The 24233-nt window shown below is 38.6% G+C and overlaps 1 protein-coding gene across 1 annotated transcript in view; it reads left to right on the top strand.

Annotated features, from left to right (window-relative positions):
• The window catches only part of znrf2b (zinc and ring finger 2b), a 43953-nt gene that overhangs the window by 17195 nt on the left and 2525 nt on the right, over positions 1-24233 (top strand). Inside the window, exons 2-3 of the mRNA XM_072395029.1 lie at positions 13116-13211; positions 23420-23525. Of these exons, the coding sequence (XP_072251130.1) occupies positions 13116-13211; positions 23420-23525 (202 nt within the window). The remainder of the gene's footprint in view (positions 1-13115; positions 13212-23419; positions 23526-24233) is intronic.

The raw sequence follows: 24233 nt of genomic DNA, 5'->3' as shown, positions 1-24233 counted from the left end.
TTTTTACCTTTAAATTCCTTCTACTAAGACTTCAGCAATGAGTTTTCTCCTCAAAGTGAACTTTTTATTTTTATTATTATTTTTAGCATGGTCAGCTATCCCATTTCAACTTCATCAGCATTCTCACTGCTGTTTTACAGTTTTCTCTAGTTTAAGTAGCAACTTCAAACCTATACACCATTAGCCAGCAAGCGGCTGCTTTGGATCACGATTATAACTTATACAATACAAAAGTGGATACATGTCAGTGATATCATCCTCTGCTTGCTACTCATCTGTCATTATCACTTATTTTCTTCCTGAACATTATCAGCTACTTTGTCTTTTTGCTGCTTGAGATCAGGGGATTCTCTACCTGTTTCCTCACCAATGCTGTAAATGGTACCTGATGGCACCAAATCCCTGTCCTCCAACCTTGGGGGTTGGGTAAATCGTATTGTAATACTCCCAAAAGTATCAGTACTGTTTGAGGTAATGGCTGTTATTATCACAGTCTCCAGAGATGTTTCAATCGTAGAGGATTCTATGTTTGCCCCCCTTGAGGCCTTGGCCCTCACTGAAGTGAAAACCTGTGTTGTACCTGCTGTTGATGTATTAATTCCCTCAGTTGTTCCCCATCTAGATGCAGGGGTTTGTGGTGGAGATGATGTTGAGATGTTTTCATAGTGTTATTTCTTCAAAAAGTCCCAGATTTGTATCAAAGTTGCCATTAATTACTACTAAAACCACCATTTCAACTTCGGTTTCAAGTCTGAAGCTTAACTCTAACCACCCAGGTTGGGGGTCATAATATATACACTAACAGAGGCTATAAAGACTGCAGTCCCTTTCTCTTTTTCATTCTCCTAACATCACTGAGCAATACATACTTTACTGGAGTTGTCTTTCCACTGCACTCGAAGAAGTCTGTCAAGATTCCATGCTGTGCACTGGCATGGCAGCTGAACTGACTTACCCAGGGTTGTTTCAACTGGTTCTCGTAACGCTTGTGTAACCCCTGGTTACTGGACATATTAAATAAATAATAATTGTATTTACATTACTTGATTTGTATTTAGGTTAAATGATTTAAATGAATAAATCATTTACTAAATAAATACATTTATATATTTCTAATGTAACCATAACAACAGTCAGCTGATATGAAATGCTGTTTAGACCAAAGTGCCCTCACTCTCAGAGCTGCACCTTGAGAGACACCCAGACAGATGGAGTCAGAGACAGACCAACAGAAAATAAAAAGAAGAAGAAACCTCTCCTGGAACAGTAATAATCCTGCTGTTTTAAATCAAAGACTCTTGGTGAGTGAAACAATACTCTGTCACAAAGTAGCCCTGGAACTAAAAAGAAAAAGTAGTAGCTCAGTGTTGGCTGTTGATTGTTGGCAAGCTACCAACGGCTAATCTTAAACGTCTTTGTTGCCGGTGGCTGGGATCATCAGACTATCAGTTGATCCAGTTTGTAAATATTTAAATATAGATAGGTTTGTTTTGTTTTGTTTTTACTCTATATTAATAATATTATAATCAAATGATAACATAGCATAATTTAGAAGGTGTGTTTTAGATTTATATGGATTATTTTCCTGGCTTGTGCTTCCAAGGTGTGTGTGTGCTGATCGTGACCCTCCTCATCATCACCCCCCACTCCCTTTCATCATCACCCCCTCATTCTTTATGAACAACATTCAAATTCTTCAGTTCAGCTGGCCAGACATTACAGTCTGAGCTGAAGTAGCAGCCAAACCCCACTGAACCTAGACTGTCAGAGAAGTTGATTTTGTTTATTTGTGATATATTGTGATTGTATAGCCTACTTTTACTGTTGTAACTATTTTTTATTTATCTTTGTTTATTGTTTTGAATTGGAATTGAAAGGAAACTACCTGTCAGTAAGATACACACTAAAACAGGATTAAAAATGCAGAATTAGAACTTAACTAGACAATTAGAATGATAACTAAATTAGCACTAAACTAAGAATTAGACATCAAATTTAGATACTTAGCTGACAGGTGGATTTGTAAAGGAAAAGAGGAAATAGTTTGTGTATTTTTGATTTTGTCTTATGTGTTATTATTGTATAGAATCCGAGAAGAAGATAATCAATTCATATCGAAATAATTTTTTTTTAATAACACAACAGTGGTCTCTTGTTTATCTTTTCCTACTCACACCCATTTCTCCCGAGTGAATCTAATCTTCTGAATGACTGGTCCACATCTAAATTTCAATTTGATTTATTTTACATTAATAACTGGTTCTATTATATAACCAGGTGTTACACTTGGGCTCGGTCTTTTTACTGACTGACCTTGGTCTCCTTGGTACAGCTGACTCTCTTGTCCTTCTCGAAGTGTCGTCGTCGAGTCTTTGTTGGATCGCCTTCCGGAGGGGAGGCCACCATAGTTCCTGGCACGTGTTGCAGATTGAGGACACTGAATCTTCTTCTCTGTTCATTGACTGGTAGGTTCTTGCTGGCATCATTCCCAGCATCGTTCGCAGCATCGTTAGCCTCTTCTTCTGGATCTTGAAATTGAGCTTTTGTGTTTCTGGTTTGTTAGTCTTCCCTCTTGATCCACCGGAGTCTTCGTCTCTTTGTCCTTGAGTTTGGTGATTTGTTCTTCTTTTGGTGCCTTGACACAGTGTGACAGGTGATACCACGTGGGAGATCCTTTAACTTGGACTCCTGTCCCTGTGCTGCTCAAATGGTCTCTCCTTCATCATATACACAGTTGTTTATACATCACCTTCCACCATGAAGCTTTGTCCCTTTTTTGCTTCTCTCTTTGTTCTTAAAATGCTGTTATGCATGTCTAAACCAATCCATTAAATTAGATCATTTTGGCAGTAAAGCGATCTACAATGTGCTTGGTCGCAAAGCTGCTCATCTGTGGTAAACAGCTCTTCAGAAAGGCATTCTTCAATTGATTTCACTAATTTTATGTAATCATTTTGTGATTTCCTACAAAACTACACAGTATATAATATTATCTGGTTACCGTTAAAACATGTATTTTCCCATCTAATTCCTTGTTTGCTTTAAAACAAGTATTCCCCATTTTCTATCCCTTCAGTAGCCAACCAGTTTGTATGGAGTACACTGGAGCAACTTGACTGATCAGTAAAACACTGCTTTTGTTGTCACTGCAAGGCTTCCCCCGTCGGTTGTTTCACTGAGACACTACTGAGTAACTACAACTCAACACAGTTACATACATACTAACAAACAAACAAGCAATTATTTATCGCAATTTTCTCATCTCAGGTAAATATTCCTGTCGTCTTCTCATACCGACTATGGACCCATTCATTGTTTAACTTCACTGTTTTGCAAATCCTAATTGAATATTACACATTGACATTGAACTTTACTTGATAAGCAGGTCTTCATTGCATTCAGCAGCCTATATGTGAGCATCTATGTGTAAGCTGTTCTTCTTTGCATTTATCAGCAGCAAGCAATTCTTCATTGCACATGCATATGAAAATAGTAAAACAATTCCAATGCGTTAGCGAAACCTTCTATATCAGGAGTGTCCATCATGATGCTGGGAATAGAACCTCTTTCCCAGAATAGTTCAACCCTCATTACTCAACTGATCATAACTCTGCAATGAGCACATTTCCAAATATCACACCTCTACATGTATGCAATGACTATATGTATAAATGTTTAATATTTCTTATATTTGTTGATGTCATTCTGTGTGCATGTGGCCTGAACCCAATCTCTGTGTGGCAATATTACTTTAAACAAGTTGAACTCTGCCTCTGATCATTTAAAAAAGGTGTGTACCGATATCAACCTTTCTCAGGTAATTACTGATCCTACAAAACCAAACTTAAGAGATCCTTCAAGGTTGTCCCTGATTGGCTCAATCTTAACAAATCAAAGGTAGAAAATCCGCAGTATCTGAACTTGGTGTTAGTTATCACTGCTCAATAGCCTGTATCAGAACTGCAAAAATGAAAACATTAGGTCCACGCTTGGTATCCAGATCCTGAAACATCTCCATGAGCAGGCTTTTTTTTAACTGATCTGTTGAATAGTTATACTCACGACACTGTTAAAATCCCAGATGAAGATCTAGCACTTGACCATTTTTGTAAATCTTCTAATTCCATAGTTGATAAACACGCCCATTTTAAAAAGTATAGAACTTAGGACAGGTCTAGTCCCTGGCTTTCGACAGAACTAACTTCTTTACTTAAAAAATAAATAAATCTTGGATGCTAGCTGGGCATATGAGGGACCCGGGTCATTGCCTTGCTTTTAGGCAGCTTATAAATAAAGGTACAGCAGAAATAAGAAAGCCCAAGTCTGATCATTATCTAAATTTGATTCCCCGAGCTTACTCAGATTCAACAAAAGTCTGTCCAACTGCTCCTGTTTTTAATTAGACTTCTATGCTTTCACTGTCTATCTTTGTCAGTTCCGTTCAGCTAATTGTATGTTCTAAATGTTGTTTTAATCGTGTCTTCAAAAAATTTGATGTTTTTTCTGTCTCAGCTATATTGTATTAGGTTGTTTCCTCAATATAGCTCCAAGTTTAAATAAAGGTTACATCTAGTGTGGCACCTGCTATGTCGGGGGGACAGTGTGTCAGTTACCAGGGACTCAGGATCGTTTGGATTCCAAGAGGTTTTTTTTATTATTTAACGAACCACACAGAGCACAGCAAGGTCCCGGCAGAGCAAAAGAACGGGCTATGGAAAACATAAGCGCTCTCCTCGGTAACTATGGCGGAGGAGGAGTGCAGCTATGAAAGTTACAAAACATAAATCTCTCCAAACTGGGAGGAAAACAGAAAAACTATGAACATTTTACAAAACAAAGACACGCTCTCCAAACGAGGTGGAATGAAACAAAAGATGCACTCTTAACGAAACAGAGTCTCTATGAACTTTAAGGATAACTTAAAGCTCTCCTTTAACGGAGGCGACTATGAATGGTTACAACAAAAATCACCTCCTTCTCCTTGAAAACGGAGGAAAAAAACAAAGCTATGCACAGACCGGTTAGACCGTGTTGAATAGATAAACTAAGGCTAGGGGTAAGAATAAATTACAAAACAAGATAGCACTGCAGGAGAATCGCTCACTGCAGGCTTGTGGAACTGTGGATCGAGGTTCTAGACAAATGGCTGGTAATGATGCTCATGTATAGAGACAACTTACTGGCACAAGACAAGGGAAACACAGAATATTTGAACACATGAGGGACCAAGGGTGGAAACACTTTGGAATCAGGGAAGACAATGAGATGCTTGACACGGGAGGAAGGGCAAGATACCTGAAACGACAGGAGAAGGTCAGTGCTTTGAAAATAAAACAGGAAATGACGAGACATGACATGGAACAGAACATAAACCGTGATACAGTGGTGGTACTCTGTCCTGCATCATCTTTATTTCTGCTAATTCATGCTTCATACCATAAAATTGGGACTACTGTAATAAGAGTAATGATTAATAATACACAGCTGGTTCCTTTTAACCCACAAAATCCTGGTAATCTGAATGGATGACCCGGCCGAAGTCTGTCTTATTTTAGCCACACCCTATGTTCTCGTTTTAGCCGTTGAGATGAACCCCCTCCTGTTGAGAGAATTCCCCTTTGTAGTCAGACTCATGCCTCAGAGGACGGTGGTGGGTAACTAATCTTTCCCTTGTTCTGAAGGTCGTGGTCTTACTAGTTTACAGTGTGATGAGTGAATCCAGGAAGTCCTTTACCTTCTGTGGGTGTTGTAAGCAGTACCTGGTAGGGACCTTCCCCCCCTTGGGCTGGACCAGTTCTTTTTCTTCATAACTTTGATGAGGATCCAGTCTCCGGGTGTCTTCAGAGATTCACCAGTTCACCTGGAACAGACTAGACAGAAGAAATCTTTCTACTTCTCAATATTTGTCTTCTGCTAAGGTTTCTTCTCCTTTTTTTCCATGTCTGGTGAATGGTTCTAACTGTGGGAGTATAAATGGTCTTCCATACCTTTTCTGAAATGGAGTTCATCTTGTGCTAGTTGGAGGATGCATGTTTACGATGGTAAACAGTAAACCCAATATTTCCTGTTTCTTCCATGATTTTCTTCAATCTTCACTTAATTATTCCATTGTGTCTCTCCACCAAACCTGCTGACTGTGGATGATATGCACAGTGGTTTCTAAGGTCTATTTTAAGTTCTTTGCCATCAGTGAGATGACATTGTTTACAAAGTGTGTCAAATTATCACTGAAGATCTTTTCAGGAATTTCAAATCTAGAAATGATTTATTTTACCCGTGCTTTTGCTACTGACAGTTCATCTATTTGTGCACATGGAAATATTTCAGTCCTTTTGGTAAAAACCTCTGTTGTCACTGAGCAGAATCGTTTCCCTTCACATTAATTTAGTTCAATGAAATCTTCACAATAATCAAATAATGAAATCCATAGAAATGTGTTGAAAAGGGTACACTGGCTGAGGGAATTATCTTCGTTTTGGTCTTAGATTGCCCTGTGGATTGTGTTTTGCACATATTTGACCTGCTAGACAAAACTTTATTCTTTTATTTATTTATTTTTTATTTTTCTTTTCAATAATTCGTAAAACTATATGTTGTGAAAACCTTGTTTATCATTGCTTCCATCCCTCCTCTTGAGACATGACATGGTCCATGGCTCAATACTGCAGCATATTTAAACAAACTCTTTGGCAGTATGGGTTTTCTTTCCGGTCAATCATAAAAGTCCGACTTTTATTCTGCCATATCTGTCTTTCTGTTTGAGAAGCTGGTTTTTGCATATCACACTTGGAGGTTTATTTCTGTATGAGGTTCTTCCCCCTCTTTTTTTTGCATCTTCCTCTGCTTCTCTATTACTATTTGAGACAGAGTCAGTGTTTTTTGTATGTGCAGCACGTTTACAAATGGCTACTTTAGCTGGCAATTGAATAACATCTAATAATGCTAAAATCTTTATGGTTTATAAATGTAGCTGTGGATGTCAACGTATGTTTAATTAGGTTACTTACAAGAAATTCAAGAACCTTAACAAGAAAAAACAATTAGAAAATGGGACTATAGTTGTTCCGTTCTGGGGTGCGGGGGCACTTTAAACAAAAGAAATACAAAAACAGATTTCCATATAGAAGGAATTTCACTTGTGAACAATGAGAGGTTAAAGAGGTTCTGTCTGAGGTGGTGCAATGAAATCAGCTACTAGCTTCAAAAAGTACAACATTACATTAACCATACCTGCTGCTTTCTACCAGTTTGAGATCTTAATGCAAACTATAACTAGACTAACACTAAAAGAATTTTCCACAGAGGGATCATCTGAGCAAATCACATGCAATGAGAGACTCTAACAAGGAGCCAAATACTATGAAATGTTCATTGAAGCAACACAGTCTCTGAACTTTTTCAGAGATTTTTATTTAATCTTTTTTTTTTTTTTTTTAGTTCCTAACCATATACTGTGGAAGCCTCCCAACATTATTATCTCTCACTAAGGATACTATAGTTTCCAAAATTTAAGAAAATTATTAAGGTGGAAAGTGAAAGCATTTGTTGCACAATTGTTTCACTCATGAGGTAAACTGAATGAGGAATAAAAAAATGAACCACAAATTATGTCAACCTAATTCTGTCTTTTCTGAGGAGAGCATATTTGGCAATTTTGAAGAAACCATCGTATTGTCTATTGGTCACCTCAGTCAGCCTGGAACATAAAATAGAATCAAGAGACAAGAGGAGTCCAAAGTAATCTTGTGTAGACAGCAAAGTCTGGCTACCACCAGAGCACACACCTGTGGGGTGATCACAGGCACAATTTAGCACAATGTATCACCAAGACAGTAGTTCATTGCTATCAGAGGGAGCTGTATGATTATAACTGGCTTTATTTGGACTGTATCATTTAAATGCCATTTGTTTTGATTTGGCACTATAAATAAACTGAATTGAATTGAATTGGCCAGTTAAAAACTGTTGTGCTCTCATCTGCAGAAGGAAAATGAAGATATACTTCCTCTTCAATTCCAAGTTTGATGCTTCTGCTATTTAGAAAAAAAAAATCTCATTACAAAGTGTTAAAATGAGGTAAATCCAACCTCAAATGAACAACAGCACATGACAGATTACACACTGTGTCACTTTTTATTGAGCAAAAACTAAGACAAAATGTAGAAGCAGTGTGTGAAAAACTAAGTCAGCAGCTTCTGGTGGGCACTGCAAAGACAAAGAAACAAAATGATATATTGCTCCATGCCATGTCATTCACATGTACATATTCCAGCATCTGTGACTTACACAAGGCCACATATGTTATACTTTAATAGACCAGAGTTTGAATGCATTCAACAGCAGGTGAGACCTTACATTGGCATGCATGAGGACACACAAAGCAATTAAATTTCCTAGGGAGAGCATCCCATACAGTTTGCTGGATGAGTCATCACAGCCTTAAAAGGAGGGCTCAGCAGCATTTTCCGAATGGATTGGGAAGTCTTGCAGAGCTGGATTCTATCCTTATTCCTCTTTCAAATAAACACACATAGACTGTATAGTGCATTCCTAATTGTCAGCAGATGGCCTGGAGATCTTGCAAAATGACATTGTACATGTGTCTACTTGTTGTGATTCAATTAAATGGGTCAGACAAGCAGCAGAGAGCCTGACTCTGCCTGCACTAATCTATTTAACCCATCAGTGTCACAGCATGTAGACAGATTTTGCATTTGGACTGAAGCCCACACACACAATTAACACATTTACTCTCCTCTGTCTGATGTGCATCGCCTGCGCTTCATATGTCACATTCTGCCCTCTGCTGTAGAACTGTAAAGCCCACAGCTGATGGAAAAGAGTTGTTTAGAGGGTAATCTGTTACTGATGTCTGTGGAATATTTTTTAGAGAGTTCTACACATTAAGAAATCAAGATGTTTATGTTTATGCATTTAGCAGACACTTTCCAAAAGCGACTTACAGGTAGGGTAAGGGGGTCTTGCCTAAGGACCCCTACTGGAGTCATGCAGGGGATTTGATCTCAGGTCTCCCACATGGAAGGTGGCAATCATACCACTACACTGATGATGCAGGGATGCTTCCAAAAAGGTACTTGAGCTTTGTCACTCCAGCTGACAAATTGAAGATTTTTAAGATTATCATGTATCGTTGAAAGAATAATTGAACAAAAAGTTACCTTTTTGTTGGTTAGAGCCCACAGTGCCTTGAGAAAAATCTACAGTGGCATATGGAAAACGTTCTGTGTTCAGATTAAAAAGCCACGGTTGGGTTTGAAACTGTGAACCTTGTTGTTGGACCAATGGAAACCTCTGTTTTCTGTGTGTAGGTGATGGTGCATTAAAACTGAATGATTCATTGACTCATTGTTATTCAATCATAATCTAATCAAATCAAATTAATCTAATTCCAAATTAGTCCAATTCATGCAACGCCAATTAAAAAAATAAAGTAGGCTAAGCCAAGGAAACCAACAGATTGCATCGAAACTTGTCTTTGATCTAATCCCCTGTCCTGAGCTGCACGAGGTGACTGTGGAAAGAAAAAACTCCCCTTTTCACAGGAAGAAACCTCCATCAGAACCAGACCAGAGATACCTGCTGAGAAAGAGAAACATACATTTGTAATCTTTAAACTGTGTCAGGTTTATTGGATGATGAAAACTGAATTATGATCCTTAAAATTTTACAATGATTTCCTTTTCATATTAATAAGGTTCTGCTTTCATCTGGGTTTTGGCTGTGCTGTGACATCTAAGTGTATGGGGGGCCTCTGGAGATGTAGTCCAACATTTGCCTCTTCAGTGTTGCTTCTATTCATTCACACGTCCATAGACATTCAGCAGGTGTAGCCATCAATCACTGTCATGAATCTGAATTATTTTCTCTGTCAGCATGGTTTAGACTGTGCTGTTGAGCTTGTTTGTGACATCTGAAAGTCTTAACTGCTTGATACCCCGAAGTCTGTTATGAAATCATCATTAGATTACTTAAAGGGGAACTCCGGTATTTTTAAACCTAGACCTTATTTCTGGCAGGAAATATGTCTACTCACTGAGAGCAGTTTGGTGAAAGTCGGCGTCCTTCGGAAGATATTTAGATTCCTTGAATGGGGGACGTCATCGACGCCCCCCTGCAGCACAGCTCATTCACCCCGGTAAGGACGTCCATCGTACTCAAAGTTGTCGTCCACGTCGTCAAAATCTGATAAATATCCTGCCATGTTGCACAAAACTATCAGCAGCAAACTACATGTGAAGTTAGCCGACTGTCACAGAGCACGGAGTGAATAAACTGTGCTCCAGGGGGGCGTGTGGATGAAGTGGTCCCAGTAGACGAGTGTGTGGAAAGCCCTCTATCAGCCCCCCGATAGCCGCCAATAACAACAACACAGCAGCTATGAGCTAACAGTGCAATAGTACGCATTCATTCATTCATTCGTCTTAAAGTATTGGTGAAATAAAGACAGATAATGCCTTATTTACAGGCTGTATTGTCAATGCCCTGTTCTCTCCCGTTATATGGATATACGCGGATCTGGAGTTATCTAAATATCTTCCGAAGGACGCCGACGAGGTTTAAAAATACCGGAGTTCCCCTTTAATTTTCACTCTTTGTACATGTAGTTATACCTCAAGAAACTTGCAAAGTGGACCATAGAAACATTAAGCATGTTTACGTGACTCATATAAACATAAAAATAATTTAAAAAATTACCAAAACCAGATGCATGTTGACATGATAGTCCATCCATCCATCCTCTCTATCTGCTTAATCCACATTTATAACCGCAGCCTCATCAGACAAAATCACCATTGAAGTAACTTAAAGACAACATCTGTACAGTGAATTCAGCTGTTCCATGATCTCTCACAGAGGAAGTTAGAAGCAGCAGGATATCTTCAATGTTTTCTCACACAGTCCACAGCGCCACTGCCTCACATACTTCAGTCAATAGTTGGATTCTCCTCCTTTGTATGTATTCTGGGACAAGGACGGTGGTCCAGCTGAATGGACCAGTCCAGTTTTAACAGTAACCCAATTTAACTGTGCATGTAACCGTGAGTGTCCATATGTGTGCTGTAACCAGAGAAAAATATTTGAATGTTTGTAGTTCTTTGGGGAAAACTGTCGGGGTTCACAAAGCTTGTAGATGTCTTTTTTTTTCATAATATTAGAGAAAAACTTATTATTCCAAGACTGCTATTTTTCTTTATGTGGCTATGTGAAATTGAAACATAAAATGTCTGGGTGCCAGGATGGTTCCAGATGCTAAAATGAGATAAATATGACATCTGTTCAGTCTCTTCAGTTTAATTTCAAGAGCAGTGAAAGTGGTGAGGACATTACTGGAATGTTCCCCTGGATGAAGATGATCAGAGAGTGGAGCAAAGTCTGGTGTCTGTGAACAGCTGCCGTTTGCTGCTAACAGAGGAGCTCCATCCTCTGTCATCAGCTGTTCAGGCTAACATAGTCTCACAAGCTGAGGGGGCGGAAACTTTGACTGAGGACAGTTAGTGCAAGCATTCTGGTAAATTCAAGTCCAAATAGTTCAATCATGATGATGTTGTACTTTAGTTTCTTTGTGTTTGAACTTAGTTGTGGTTTACAAGGTTTCAGTTGCTAAGGTGGTGGTGGTGATGGTGTTAAACTAAAAAATGTGCAATGCAACTGAGGGTTCTGTGGGATTCTTCATGTTGTAGAACAAGATCAATAGCTATAGTTTATGTTCAACTTAAAGAAAAGCAGATTTTTATCTGTGATAAACATAGACACAAAGTTGGACATGGTAATATTACAAAGTTTTGTTATAGTCTCCGATTACAGCTGTTACAACAAACAACACCCCTGAGCTCTTTCCTGATAGCACCTGTAAGTTATGTCACCATCAACCCAGAATGTATTGTTTATGTGACTCTATGATTCTAAGTGCATAAAAAGTCATTTGAAGGATTTTGAAATCATGAAAATATTCCATGTTGTATTTTAGCAGGATTTTAAGGTCTATAAGTCTTATAGTTCTGTTTTAAGTACAGTTGTTTATCTGAAATGGTGCCACCCTAAAAGCAGACAGCTTGATGCAGCAACTCTGGACATACTGAGTCTTTCTTTGCATCTTTTTGGGATTTTCTACTATTTTTTCTATGAAAACAAATCTGTCCTGGTTTGGATGTTGTACTGCTGGAAGGATTTTTTTCATCGGTTATGATGCATAACCATGGCTACAGGAAAGTTGTTAAGCTCTTAGAACAGCTTTTCAAAGACCAAATAATGTCTGGAATAAGACCCCGAATCAAGATGAGTTGAAGAGGAGATGTCTAGGATGCAGAGCAGGAATGGAGGGTGAACCATTTCTTCCCTTGATCATCGTGGTATAAGTGGTATAAGATCATTGCTGGATGAAAGCTTGGAGCACTGAAGAGGACACAGCAGAAATATCAGGAAGTCGATTATATATATTATATATATATATTTTTTATCGAGAGATAGCTGCAAGAGCAGCTATGGCACCTCACTACTTTGCTTTGGGACTGTGCAGGCGAGTGGAGACTGCAGACAGTGTTATGTTGAACTGTTGTGAGCTGTTTCTGTTTGTGTTGTCTACAGAGATCCCAACCTATTGATAGGTTTCTGCTACACTTCAACTTTCTGCATGTTTGTCAGCTGTTTTATATTTTAGTTTGTTATACATCTATAACGAATTAATAAAGTATTATTGAAATTAATTGAGTTATAGAGTTGATATTGTGTAACATGCTGCACTGGTTTTGGGTGGTTAGTAGTAGTGTTTGGTGCCCTGCTTTACTAACAGTACTTTACAGGTGATAAGATATGCTGTATTGAAAGAATGCCAATGTATTTCTGTTTTTAAAAATGGAAATAAACACTTGATTGTGTTCACAATGATTGTTAGTGATTAATGAGCCACTAAAGGTAAGGTACCCATCAATAATGTATTTCATTTAATTACATCTTTGGATTTTCATGATGAGTCAAGTCAAAATATCTGATATAAAAAAATCTTTTTTTATGCATTTTGAGATGATGACTTTAATATTTTCTTTTAAAAATAGAGAGAATGTAATGTATTCATGTTTTCTCTTTTTTTTTATCAGGCTTCAAGTGCCCTGTGTGTTCAAAGTATGTGTCCTCAGATGAGATGGACCTTCACCTGGTTTTGTGTTTGACCAAACCCAGAGTCACATACAACGGTAGGACTGACTGTTCCCTTTTAACTTTACATTGTGAGAAAACTGCTGTAGCTTCTCCAAAAGTAAAACTACAATTTACGTCAATGTAACATCATCCAGCTCCAAGCAACAGATTACTGAAGCAGCTAACAGAATCTCACATTAAAGAAGATTTTCAGCATAAATCAGCTAATAGTGACACCCTCATCCCACCAGAGATGATCATAATTGTCACATGAAGAAACTAAATGACTACTTCCTCATAAAGTGTGAAGCTCTGGTTATGTAACTACATCCTTCTTTTGTAGTCTTCCTCCTTGTGAAACTTGTGTGATCTCTGTCTTCTTGTAATATTTCCAAAACTGTAGTCTAATGCTGTGTGTTTCCTGGACAGCTTTTCCTCGTATTTATCAGAGATTGTTAGGTATTAAATTCCATCACAGCCATGGTTTCTGTGACCAGGGGATGTTTTAATTTGTGTAATAAGTGTGGTTTTGTTGGTTCCTGTTCTAAACCCCTCTGTCTTTTGTTAGATTGTAAAGTTACTTCAAAAGGCTTTGAATTTACAGGCAAGACATTCTAATGAAGTCCTCTTGAACTTTATTTATTTAGCATTTTTCAATCAAAATGCAACCCAAAGTGCTTTACAGAGCAGTGGCAAAACAAACTCAAAATATTTATATGTACATTGTGACATCTGGAAAAAAACTTCCAGATGTCACTCCCAAAAAAAAAACCCGATGACCGCTGGGATAGGCTCCAGCCCCCTGCGACCCAAGCGACGGATTAAGCGGGTATAGAAAATGGGTGGATGGATCTTTACAGTGACTGAGAGATCTGATGACTTTTCACCTACTACACATCATGTTTCTCTCTCTGCTGACTTCCTTTTGATAAAACCGTCTTCCTGTTCGGCTGAACTAATTCCTCTCTTCCTGTCATATGATCATTGCAATATCAACTAGAAAAAGCTGTTCCTGTGAAACAGCAGTGAGAATGCTGATGAAGTTGAATGGGTATAGCTGACAATGCTAAAAAAGTGGAAAAACTTTCAATTGCTGAAAAATCAGTTGCTGAAGTTTTGGTTGAAGGAATTTGAAGTTGAAATGACAATAGTGGAATGGTTTAAACCTATTGGAAAAAATAAGATTTGATGAAAGGGCCGAAAAAAATTTAGAAGTTTTTTTTCATGTTTTTGAAACAGTCATATTTCAATATTGGCTTAATATTTGAAAAAGCTGACCCATTCGGTAATATCTGAATGTCTTCTGACCCGTTTAAAATTTGAATGGTGTCTCTAGCTGAAAGTATGTAGAAGAAGTTAGGTTGATAAGAGGAGAAAGATTTGAAATGTGCCTAAAATTTGAATAAAATGTTAAATATTTTGGAAAGAGGAGAAAGAGTTGAATTTTGAATAAAATTTTTGATATTTTAAAAAGTGTTTAAGTTAGAGACACCAAAAGTCCAAGCTACAATCTCCTGAAAGAGCTGAACGTTTAGATACCACAACTGTAGAAATTGGTGTAAGTATGCAGAAGTAGTTAGGTTGAAAAGAAGAGAAATAGTTTAAATTTGTTCATGTTTTTGAAACCGTTATATTTAAAAATTGGCTTAATATTTGAAAAAGCTGACCCATTTGGTAATATCTGAATGTCTTCTGACCCATTTAAAATTTGAATGGTGTCTCTAGCTGAAAATCTGCAGAAGTAGTTAGGTTGGAAAGAGGAGGAAGTTTTTGAAGAGTATGGTGGAAATTTTAGTAATGCACAGAATCAGTTATTTTCTTCTGAGGAGATAAGATGCTTTAATAATAATATCTTGCAAGAGAGAACAACACAGTACAAAATACAGAGTTGCTCTGACCACTGGGAAAAAAATACACAGTTATATTGCCCACTTGTCGCATCATCTCTCCTTGGGTATAGTTAATTGTTCTTCTATCTTTCCTGCCCAACCATCAGCTAAGGTTACCCAGACACAGTCGTAAATATCAGCCTCAGCCCTGTCCCCCTTAAAGTGCAGCTATCTCATTATAACAAGCCCACCATTGTAAAGAGGATTTTAAGAAAAACAGGACAGACTGGTACCTTGCAGCTTTGTCATTTGCAGGTTATACACAGTAACACTCAATACAATGCATATAAGAATTATTTTCCATTACATTCCTCCCTTTTGATTATAATAATACCATTATATTAATCAACCCAAAAGAAATGATAACTTTATCTGTAAAACATCAGCCTGCATTTGCACACAACGTTTAGACTTTAAAATGCAGGCATCAGAGTGATAAAGGGTTAAATGATAAACAGTCAAAACATGAACAATTAAACATGATTATCTTCATCCCTTTCTAAGTCAGAGTCGCTAGAGGAAAAATTTGAAAGCAAAGAAGTTCTTTGAGTCATTTTAATAATTTGGTGAGATACAGACTCATCAATAGCGCGCACACAGGGAACAATACAGCAGGGCCAAGATACACAATCCAATAATGATGCCTGTGAGGAGGGAAAGAATTAGAGTCTTACATTTGCCAAACATTGAATCAAGCCAACCTATAAGGGAGGTGTCAACACCAGAGTTTTCAGCCACTTCTTCTCTAAGGGAGCGAAGGCCTTCTAGAGCTCTGGTTATCAGGAAGCAAGGCTTCAGCTTTCATAACTATGCTGACGATACGCAACTGTACATTGCCGTGTCTCCTGATGAAACAGGGCCACTCGATGCCCTTTTTAACTGCATTTTAGATATCAAGTCATGGATGGCAGCGAACTTCCTACAGCTCAACCAGGACAAAACTGAGGTTTTAGTCACTGGTCCTGAAGGCCAGAGAGAGAAACTTTTAACAAAATTACAAAATCTTAAACCATCTAAAACTGTAAAAAATCTGGGTGTGATATTTGACTCTGAGCTTAGTTTTATTCCACACAAAAACATAACAAAGATACCATCTACCATCTTAAGAAGATAGCCAGAGTCCACCCGTTTCTCTCTCAGGCCAGTATGGAAGCTCAAGACTCACCTTTTTAAGCAGGCTTTTATTTGATTTTATTGATTTTCTTTATTCCTTTTAATCAAACTTTTTATCATATTTAATTTTTGTCCTATATTATTTTAATTAAATGTTTTAACTCCATGTTTTAGTTAGACGCTTGAGCTTGGGTGTGTGTGTGTGTGCGTGCATCTGTGTGTGTCTGTTTGTCTCCGTGTCTCTGGGTGTTTATGGGGGTGGGAGGGTTGGTATGTTGTATATCATTGTTGTTTTTAGCCTCTGTGAGGCACTTTGTGTTGCTGGCCATATAAATAAAAGTTGATTTGGTTTGATTTGATTACAGAGCCATCCGGAGCTGTATTATTCGGAATAAAAGTACCGCATGAATCACCCATCAATGCACACACCCCTCTGTGTTCAGCTAACAACATATCTAAAGCCATTCTATTTTGCCAAGCCATAAGAGACGTGGGGGCTAACTGTTCAGCTTGTCCTTCAATGGCATCATGAGTGTAATTAATAAAACGCTATTGGTCATAGAAAAGATCATTTATCCAGTCCACATTGTTGTTAATAGAAGGCCACAAGAAAATGGACTCAAAGCCAGCAGCTATTTGATTTCTGGCTTTGTATTCATCAGGGACGCCTCTTGGGACTCCAATTGAATCAACATAGACACGATCCTCAAAACTGCCAGGAATAGAGCGTTTGCTTAATGCATGGGTTGGTTGAGGAGAAAAAGGGTCAACAGCAATACGGACATTATACACTAACATCACAGAGGTGCACCTACCAGTCCAGTTTGCAGGCAGGCTGGAATATTATTTGTGTGTATTATATATATATATATATATATATATATATATATATATATAAATATCATTTATTTTTTATATATTTGTGAACCACTGAGCAGTGAGTGCATTCAGCATCCCCCCTTTTGACACATGGTCCAACCCATGTGTCAATTTTGCAAAATGAGGAAAAAACCCACAGAGGACCAAATGCGTTTTTCATCTGCAGAGGCAAAAGTTTGCAAAGCATGGAGATCTGTGAGGGAGTCTTCTGCCTGCAAAGAGAGGGAAGCGAAAACAGGAAAAGATTTAGCTGCTTGCTTAGCCGCAGCATCAGCTCTGGCATTGCCACAAGCAACAGGATCGTCTGAATTAGTGTGAGCCGCACACTTACAGACCGAGATTGCTGTAGGCAAAAGGATCGCATCAAGAAAATCAGAAACCTGCTTGGAGTTCAGAATAGTTTTACCATCTGATTTAAGGAAATGCCTGTGTTTCCACAGCGCACCAAAGTCATGAACAACACCAAAAGCATATCTGGAATCTGTGTAAATGGTGACAGACTTACCAGCTGCCAACTTACAAGCTTCAGTAAGTGCAATAAGCTCAGCAGTTTGAGCAGAGAAATGTTTAGGAAGCGAACCAGACAACAGAGTGTCCTGTGAAGAACATACTGCAAACCAAACACAGTTAGTACCTGTGGCTGGATCACACAAAGCTGATCCATCTACAAAAAGAATCATGTCAGAGTTTGGAAGAGGAGTCTCTAAAAGATCAGGTCGGGGTGTACAAACCTGTTCCAGAACAGCTTCACAGTCATGAGGCTCCCCATCCTCAGGAGTCGGAAGCAAAGTAGCAGGATTCAGAACAGTACAACGTTTAACAGTGACATTTGGCATATCAAGGAGCACAGAGGTGTATCTGAGCCAACGAGCAGTTGAAAAATGTGAAGTTTTAAGCTCGAGAAGAATAATGGCAACAGCATGAGGAACCAAAACAGTCAAATTAGCGTAGCCCACAATATCTTGGGAGGCCAGGACAGCTTTCTCTGCAGCTGCAATGGCACGAGGACAACCAGGCAGGCCTGCAGCCACAGAGTCCAGTTTTGCTGAGAAATGAGCCACTGGCCTTTGCCTGCCCCCATGTTCCTGCAGAAGAACAGATGTCATACAACCATGCTTCTCATCCACTGCCTGTATGAAAGGTTTATGAGGATCTGGAATGCCAAGTGTTGGTGCTGTTTGAAGAGCCAGCTTAAGCTGACTAAAGGCTGATTCAGCCTCAGGAGTACATGGAACACGATCAGCTGACTGGAGGCCTTTTCCATGGATAAGAGCACCTAAGAGAGCTTCGAGAAAAGAGTAGTTAGGAATAAAGTTCCTGCAGTAAGATGTTATACCTAAGAATGAAATAAGCTGTTTTTTAGTAACCGGTTTAGCAATATTCTGATGCAGACGTAGGGTATGTTCTGAACTGCAGCAACACGTTTAGGAGAAAGTGAGCGCCCATCCTTAGAAATCACATGACCCAAAAAGGTGACGTTGTCCTGTACAAACTGTAACTTAGAAAGGCTTTATGGCCATAAGAATGAAGATGTTTCAGCAGAGTCACTGCGTCTTTTTCACACTATTTTACTGTTGTACTGCTTTCCAGCATTCTCACAATAAAGAGAAACAGGAAAACAATATGTAACAATATAGAAATGCCTTAAATCATTCTCACAATAAGTAACTTTTAAAAGATATTGCTGTCAGACCTTTAAGGGTCTGAAAAAGAGTTGTGAGGTATTAGCAGCAGTTATTAAATGTTTTTGTGTATACAGGGCTGCAGACGACAACCAATTAGCTGCATGTTGAGACCAATCCTGGAAGCAGCAGGACAACCTCTTATAACTAGGAGAATCAATGCAGATTGTTGAGTGTGTGGGCATGAGTATAAATGTGTGTATTTGTGCTTGTGTGTGTGTGTGTGTGTGACAGAGAGTCTCTATGAAACAGAACAACAGTGAGTGGAAACAAAGCAGATGTCATCTGTCTGTATCTCTTATTTTAATTAGTCCTTCAAACCATCCATTTGATAACATTTTTCAGTTATTACACATAAAAGCAGCAAAGCAGAAACAAGAAGTGATAAAGCTAAAAATTCTTCCAGGCAAACTGTAGCCTGACTGTTCAAATACTGTTTACTTCCGATCCCTAAATATATCCGGTGGTGTTGGTTCATAACACAGACACAAGCAGCAGCTGTTGTGTGCACATGACATCACGGGTCCTGCTGGTCCACATGTGTTTTCACTGCAGTGTTACAGAGCCTAAGATATACAGCTGATATACAGAAACCCCGGCTCAGAGGTCAGCCCGCTGAGCTCTTTAGAGTAGCTCCTTCTCTAAAATCCTTAACGTATCTGCTGGGGCCTGTACAGGGCGCAAAGGTCACCAAGCAGTTGCTTTAACTGAAAGAGTTAATGGTATTAGTGTTTCTGTACAGGACCCAAAACAAGAGTTTTAAGGTACTTGGTTCAGTATTTTTAGTATCTTTCGGTGTAATTTTTTTTATCTGTGAATGGACATGAACCTCAGAGCTTTTAGGAAGTTGGAAAAGTCATGTGAAAAAGAAAATGTATTTTCAGAATTTCTGTATAAGGGCCTAATAAAATGATCTCGTCCTTACTATTTGATTACTATTTGGAGTTCATAGTTCAAAAGAGAGATTTTTCACAAAAGATTATTCACAAGTGGAAAACATTCAAGACAGCTGTTAATCTTCCTAGGAGTGGACGTCCCAGCAAGTTCACCCCAAGGTCAGACAGTGCAAAACTTTGAAAAACATAAGAGCTACATCTACAGGCCTCAGTTAGCATGCTAAAGGTTAAAGTTCACGACAGCACAATTAGAAAAAAACTGAACAAGGGTGGCTTGTTTGGAAGGGCTGCAGGAGAAAGCCTCTTCTCTCTAAAAAGAACATGGCAGCACAGCTTAGGTTTACAAAGCTGCATCTGGACAAAGCTCAAGACTTCTGGAACAATGTCCTTTGGACAGACCAGAGCAAAGTGGAGATGTTTGGTCCTAATGCACAGCAGCACGTTTGGAGGAAACCAAACACAGCAGATCAGCACAAACACCTCATACCAGCTGTCAAGCACGGTGGTGGAGGGCTGATGATCTGGGCTGGTTCTGCAGCCACAGGACCTGGGCACCTTGCAGTCATTGAGTCCACCATGAACTCCTCTGGATACCAAAGTATTCTAGAGTCAAATGTGAGGCCATCTGTCCCACAGCTAAAGCTGGGCTGAAACTGGCTCATCAACAGGACAAAGATCCCAAACACAGCAGCAGATCTACAGCAGAATCTCTGAAGAATGGTCCAGTCAATGGTGCAGTTGGTGTTGCAATGGTCCAGTCAGAGTCCAGACCTCAGCCTGACTGAGATGCTGTGGTGGGACCTTAAGAGAGCTGTGCAGAAACCAAAGCTGCAAACCTCAAAGAGCTGAAGCAACGCTGGAGAGAAGAGTGGGCCAAGATTCCTCCAGAACCATGAGAGAGACTGATAACGTCAAACAGAAAACCATTACTTCAACTTATTGCTGCTAAAGGTGGTTCTACAAGCTGTTTGATCATAGGGTTCACTTAGTTTTTCACTCACTGCTTCTGTGTTTTGTTCAATATATAATGACACAGTGTAATATCTGAGGTTAGAGTAAAAAAATGAAACACCTGTCAGGACCAGATGATTTTGATCATGGTCTGATTTATAGAACCTTAGAATATAAAAGGATGTACAATTGATTGATCCTGACTGTAACTTAGCATAAATGTTATAGTCATGGGAAAGCAGCTTTCCTGGCTCTTTTCCAAGTTCATGCTTCTCTGTTTAGCCTGAGAAACCGGACAAGCCATCCTTCAGCTATTATGCAAGGCTGTTGTACCCGTGTGCTGACTCCAAATGTCTTCTTATCACAAATATTTTGGTTGTTAGCTGGTTCTTGCTGACTTACTGCATGTGTCAACATAAAAATAAACTTAGTTATCAGTCAAATGTACGGCAAGCAGAGCCCAGCATAAATAATCATTGTTCCTCCTAGCTCAGTATATAAATGATTGATCTAAACTGAAATGAACTGCTGTTTACCTGGGGCACAATGTCTTAACACTTGGATATTTTAGAGTCACAATAGTGAGCTTATTGCACAATTTTGCAGCATGTAAAAAATACCTTTAGAGTAGAGAGTATTGACATAAGAGAGGTATGAACTTAAAGCACAGTGTGAAGATAATGACAACAAACAGCTCATAAAAAGCACAGGAATCGCTGTCAGCTGTTGACCACAATTGAAAAGAGTACAGCCACAGGATGAGAGACTGTGGATGGAATATACGTTTCAGTCATTTACGTCTCACAAAGTACTTCATGATTGTTGTTGAGAACCATAAATACTGTAAATTCATTGTAATGATATTCAAAATGATTTATCTCCTTTCTCTCACACACACACAAAAAACCAAACACTTAATAACATTAGAAACCACCAACCCCAACAACATGTTGGTTTTTTTACCATAACTGAGTGAGCAGTCCAGACTGTGCTAAAAATACCTTTTTTCTTCAGCTGAGCTGGATGCCATGTGCTCCAGCCTACAATAACAGGCCTATGTGGGTTAATCCACAGGTCCAGTCATCATGACTGTGTTTTGCTCTGATGGGTTTAATGGTGACATGCTGACTTCCACTTATGAGCCAGACCACAGCCACAGTATCATTTCTAGTCCAGTTTCAAGTATCTCATTTGAAACTGAGCGTATTAACACTGATATGAAAATATTTGTGATCACAAACAACAATAATTAACAACAAATAATCCATTACACTGCATACATTTCATTGTGTGCTGCCACACTTCCTGTTGTGTGACTGTCTGCTCTGAACTGCCAACCAGCTTTTCTCACTTTGAAGAACTGGCGTCACAAATCAGTGATGCCTTCAGGGACCTCTGGAAGATATTCTTGCATCTTGAGCACACGGAAAAAAACAAAGTAAGAGGGTGCAGTGAAGATATGGATTATGATTACAATGAATTGAATTCCAATTGGCTTGAATTGGACTATATTACTTAAGTGCCTTGAGATGACATTTGTTGTAATCTGGCGCTATACAAATAAAACTGAATTGACATGAATATACAGGCCTTCTTTGATCATCACTTACAATAGACTTGCAGCCTGACCTCCACTACAGATGCATCATATGTACTATTCTTTACTAAATTACTAAAGACAGAGTTTTATGATATATAAATATTATAAATACAATTATTTTATATATGTATACATACATACATATATATGTATGCTACACATGTTGGTTAACATAAAGAAGAACACTGACCATCCTCATTGTTGCAGTGTAATCAGTTTAAGACTTCTTCTGCTCCTGTGCAAAACAGAAAGATACTCGAGGTCCTTCAGGCCAGCATCAATACGTTTTTATAAGGAAGGCTTGAAAAAGAAATAACTGCAACAATATGATTTCCTTTCGAAATAAATAAAGTATTTTTTCATTTGATTTCATTTTTATAAATACATATTAAATGTAAAACAGAGTGGAGGGAAATGCTCTGTATCATACTGATTCATTTTGTATGATATGAGCATATTAACAAATTATAGCTAAAATTGCACCAGATGATTTCAAAGCAGTTTTCATTCAAATGGGATATGGATTAAACCCAGAATAAACAGCGCAACTTTCCCCCTAAGATCAACACATAGATCCATCAGTTTTAGACAATGCAATTAATGCAATATGTTAACCTGTCGTTTGCTGACTAAAGGTGGAAATATTTAGTTTGCTTGTCTTTCTGTTTGTTGTCTTGTATACATTGAGGTTGAACTCTTTCCGACATACCAGAAGGCAACACATGTAAAAACTAAATTGTAAAAACAGGGCGGCTGTAGCTCAGGAGGAAGAGCAGTCGCCCACCAATCGGAAGGTCGGTGGTTTGACTCTGGCTTCCCCAGAATACATGTCGAAGAGTCCTTGGGCAAGACACTGAACCCCACGTTGCTCCCCCAGTGTATCATTGGGGGTATGAATGTGTGTGAATGATTAGAAAAGCATGTAGTTAGGACGTGCTGTATGAATGTGTGAATGTAGTGTTAGAAGTGCTTTGAGTGCTCAGTTAGACTAGAAAAGCGCTATACAAGTACAAGTCCATTTACCATTTTGTGTGTGTGTGTGTGTCAGATATTGGTGAAAATGTTTGAGACTTGGTTCCTGTTAGTTTATTTTAAGAAGTGTTTTTTCTCCTGTACTTTCCATGCTGCTCATATCATGTTGTTGAAAGCCAGCAAACAAACTAGTACTGATATCGCTGACTTTGTATTTTATTTGATCTTTTTAAAAGAACAGAACATTTTTCATTGCCGTGAAATGTCTGTATTGCCATGCAGAGGATGTCCTGACCAAGGATGTTGGAGAATGTGCAATCTGCCTGGAGGACCTGCTGCAGGGGGACACCATTGCCCGTCTGCCCTGCCTCTGCATCTATCATAAAGGGTAATGAGTTATGTCTTTGCACCCAGAGAAGATGTTTCTTTGTTATATCTTCAGTTTTAAGGTTAAAATGATCACACTTGCATTTTGGCTATAGTTTACTTAGCTTAACCAGCTAAAAGCTTATCGATGGTTTCAGGGTCTATGGAAAACCTGAATGACTGATCTGTTCAACTAGAACTCAGTATTATTCAGATGATATTATTCAGGACATTTTACTGATGTTTACAAGTTTGGTTTCTTAATGGTAGATTCTGCTGGTGACCTCAAACAAAGTGACAGGATTGTGTTATGTCATAGTTTATGAGTTCCTTCAGACACACAAATACATTCTCAGAATAACAGAGAAAGTGATTTATTTTTATGTCCCTTTTCAAAAAACTGGGAAGATGCTATACGTGTTTGAAAATAAATACATAATGTAGGACATGTTAACTCCCAAAAACACAGGCTGAACCTTGGCTTTGCAGCTTACGCTGTACATTACTGTGTGGGCTCACACTGAACATTAACACAAAGCTTCAGCTCAGTGTTGTCCAGCACCTGTTTTCATCAGCCGTCTTCAACCAAAATGTGACACCTTTGAATAGTACAGAGACAACATATTCAGTATTGAATAAATCTTATTGTCTTTCTCTTAAAAGATATATTTAGACATTGACTTTGGTGTCAGCACCGTGTGTTAAAGAAAGTCTCACAGCTCAGCTGCTG

Source organism: Leuresthes tenuis, unplaced genomic scaffold (assembly GCF_036924035.1).
Source record: "Leuresthes tenuis unplaced genomic scaffold, fLeuTen1.0.hap1 SCAF_10, whole genome shotgun sequence".
Taxonomy (NCBI): Eukaryota; Metazoa; Chordata; class Actinopteri; order Atheriniformes; family Atherinopsidae; genus Leuresthes; species Leuresthes tenuis.
This window is presented reverse-complemented; position numbering and strand designations above follow the sequence as displayed.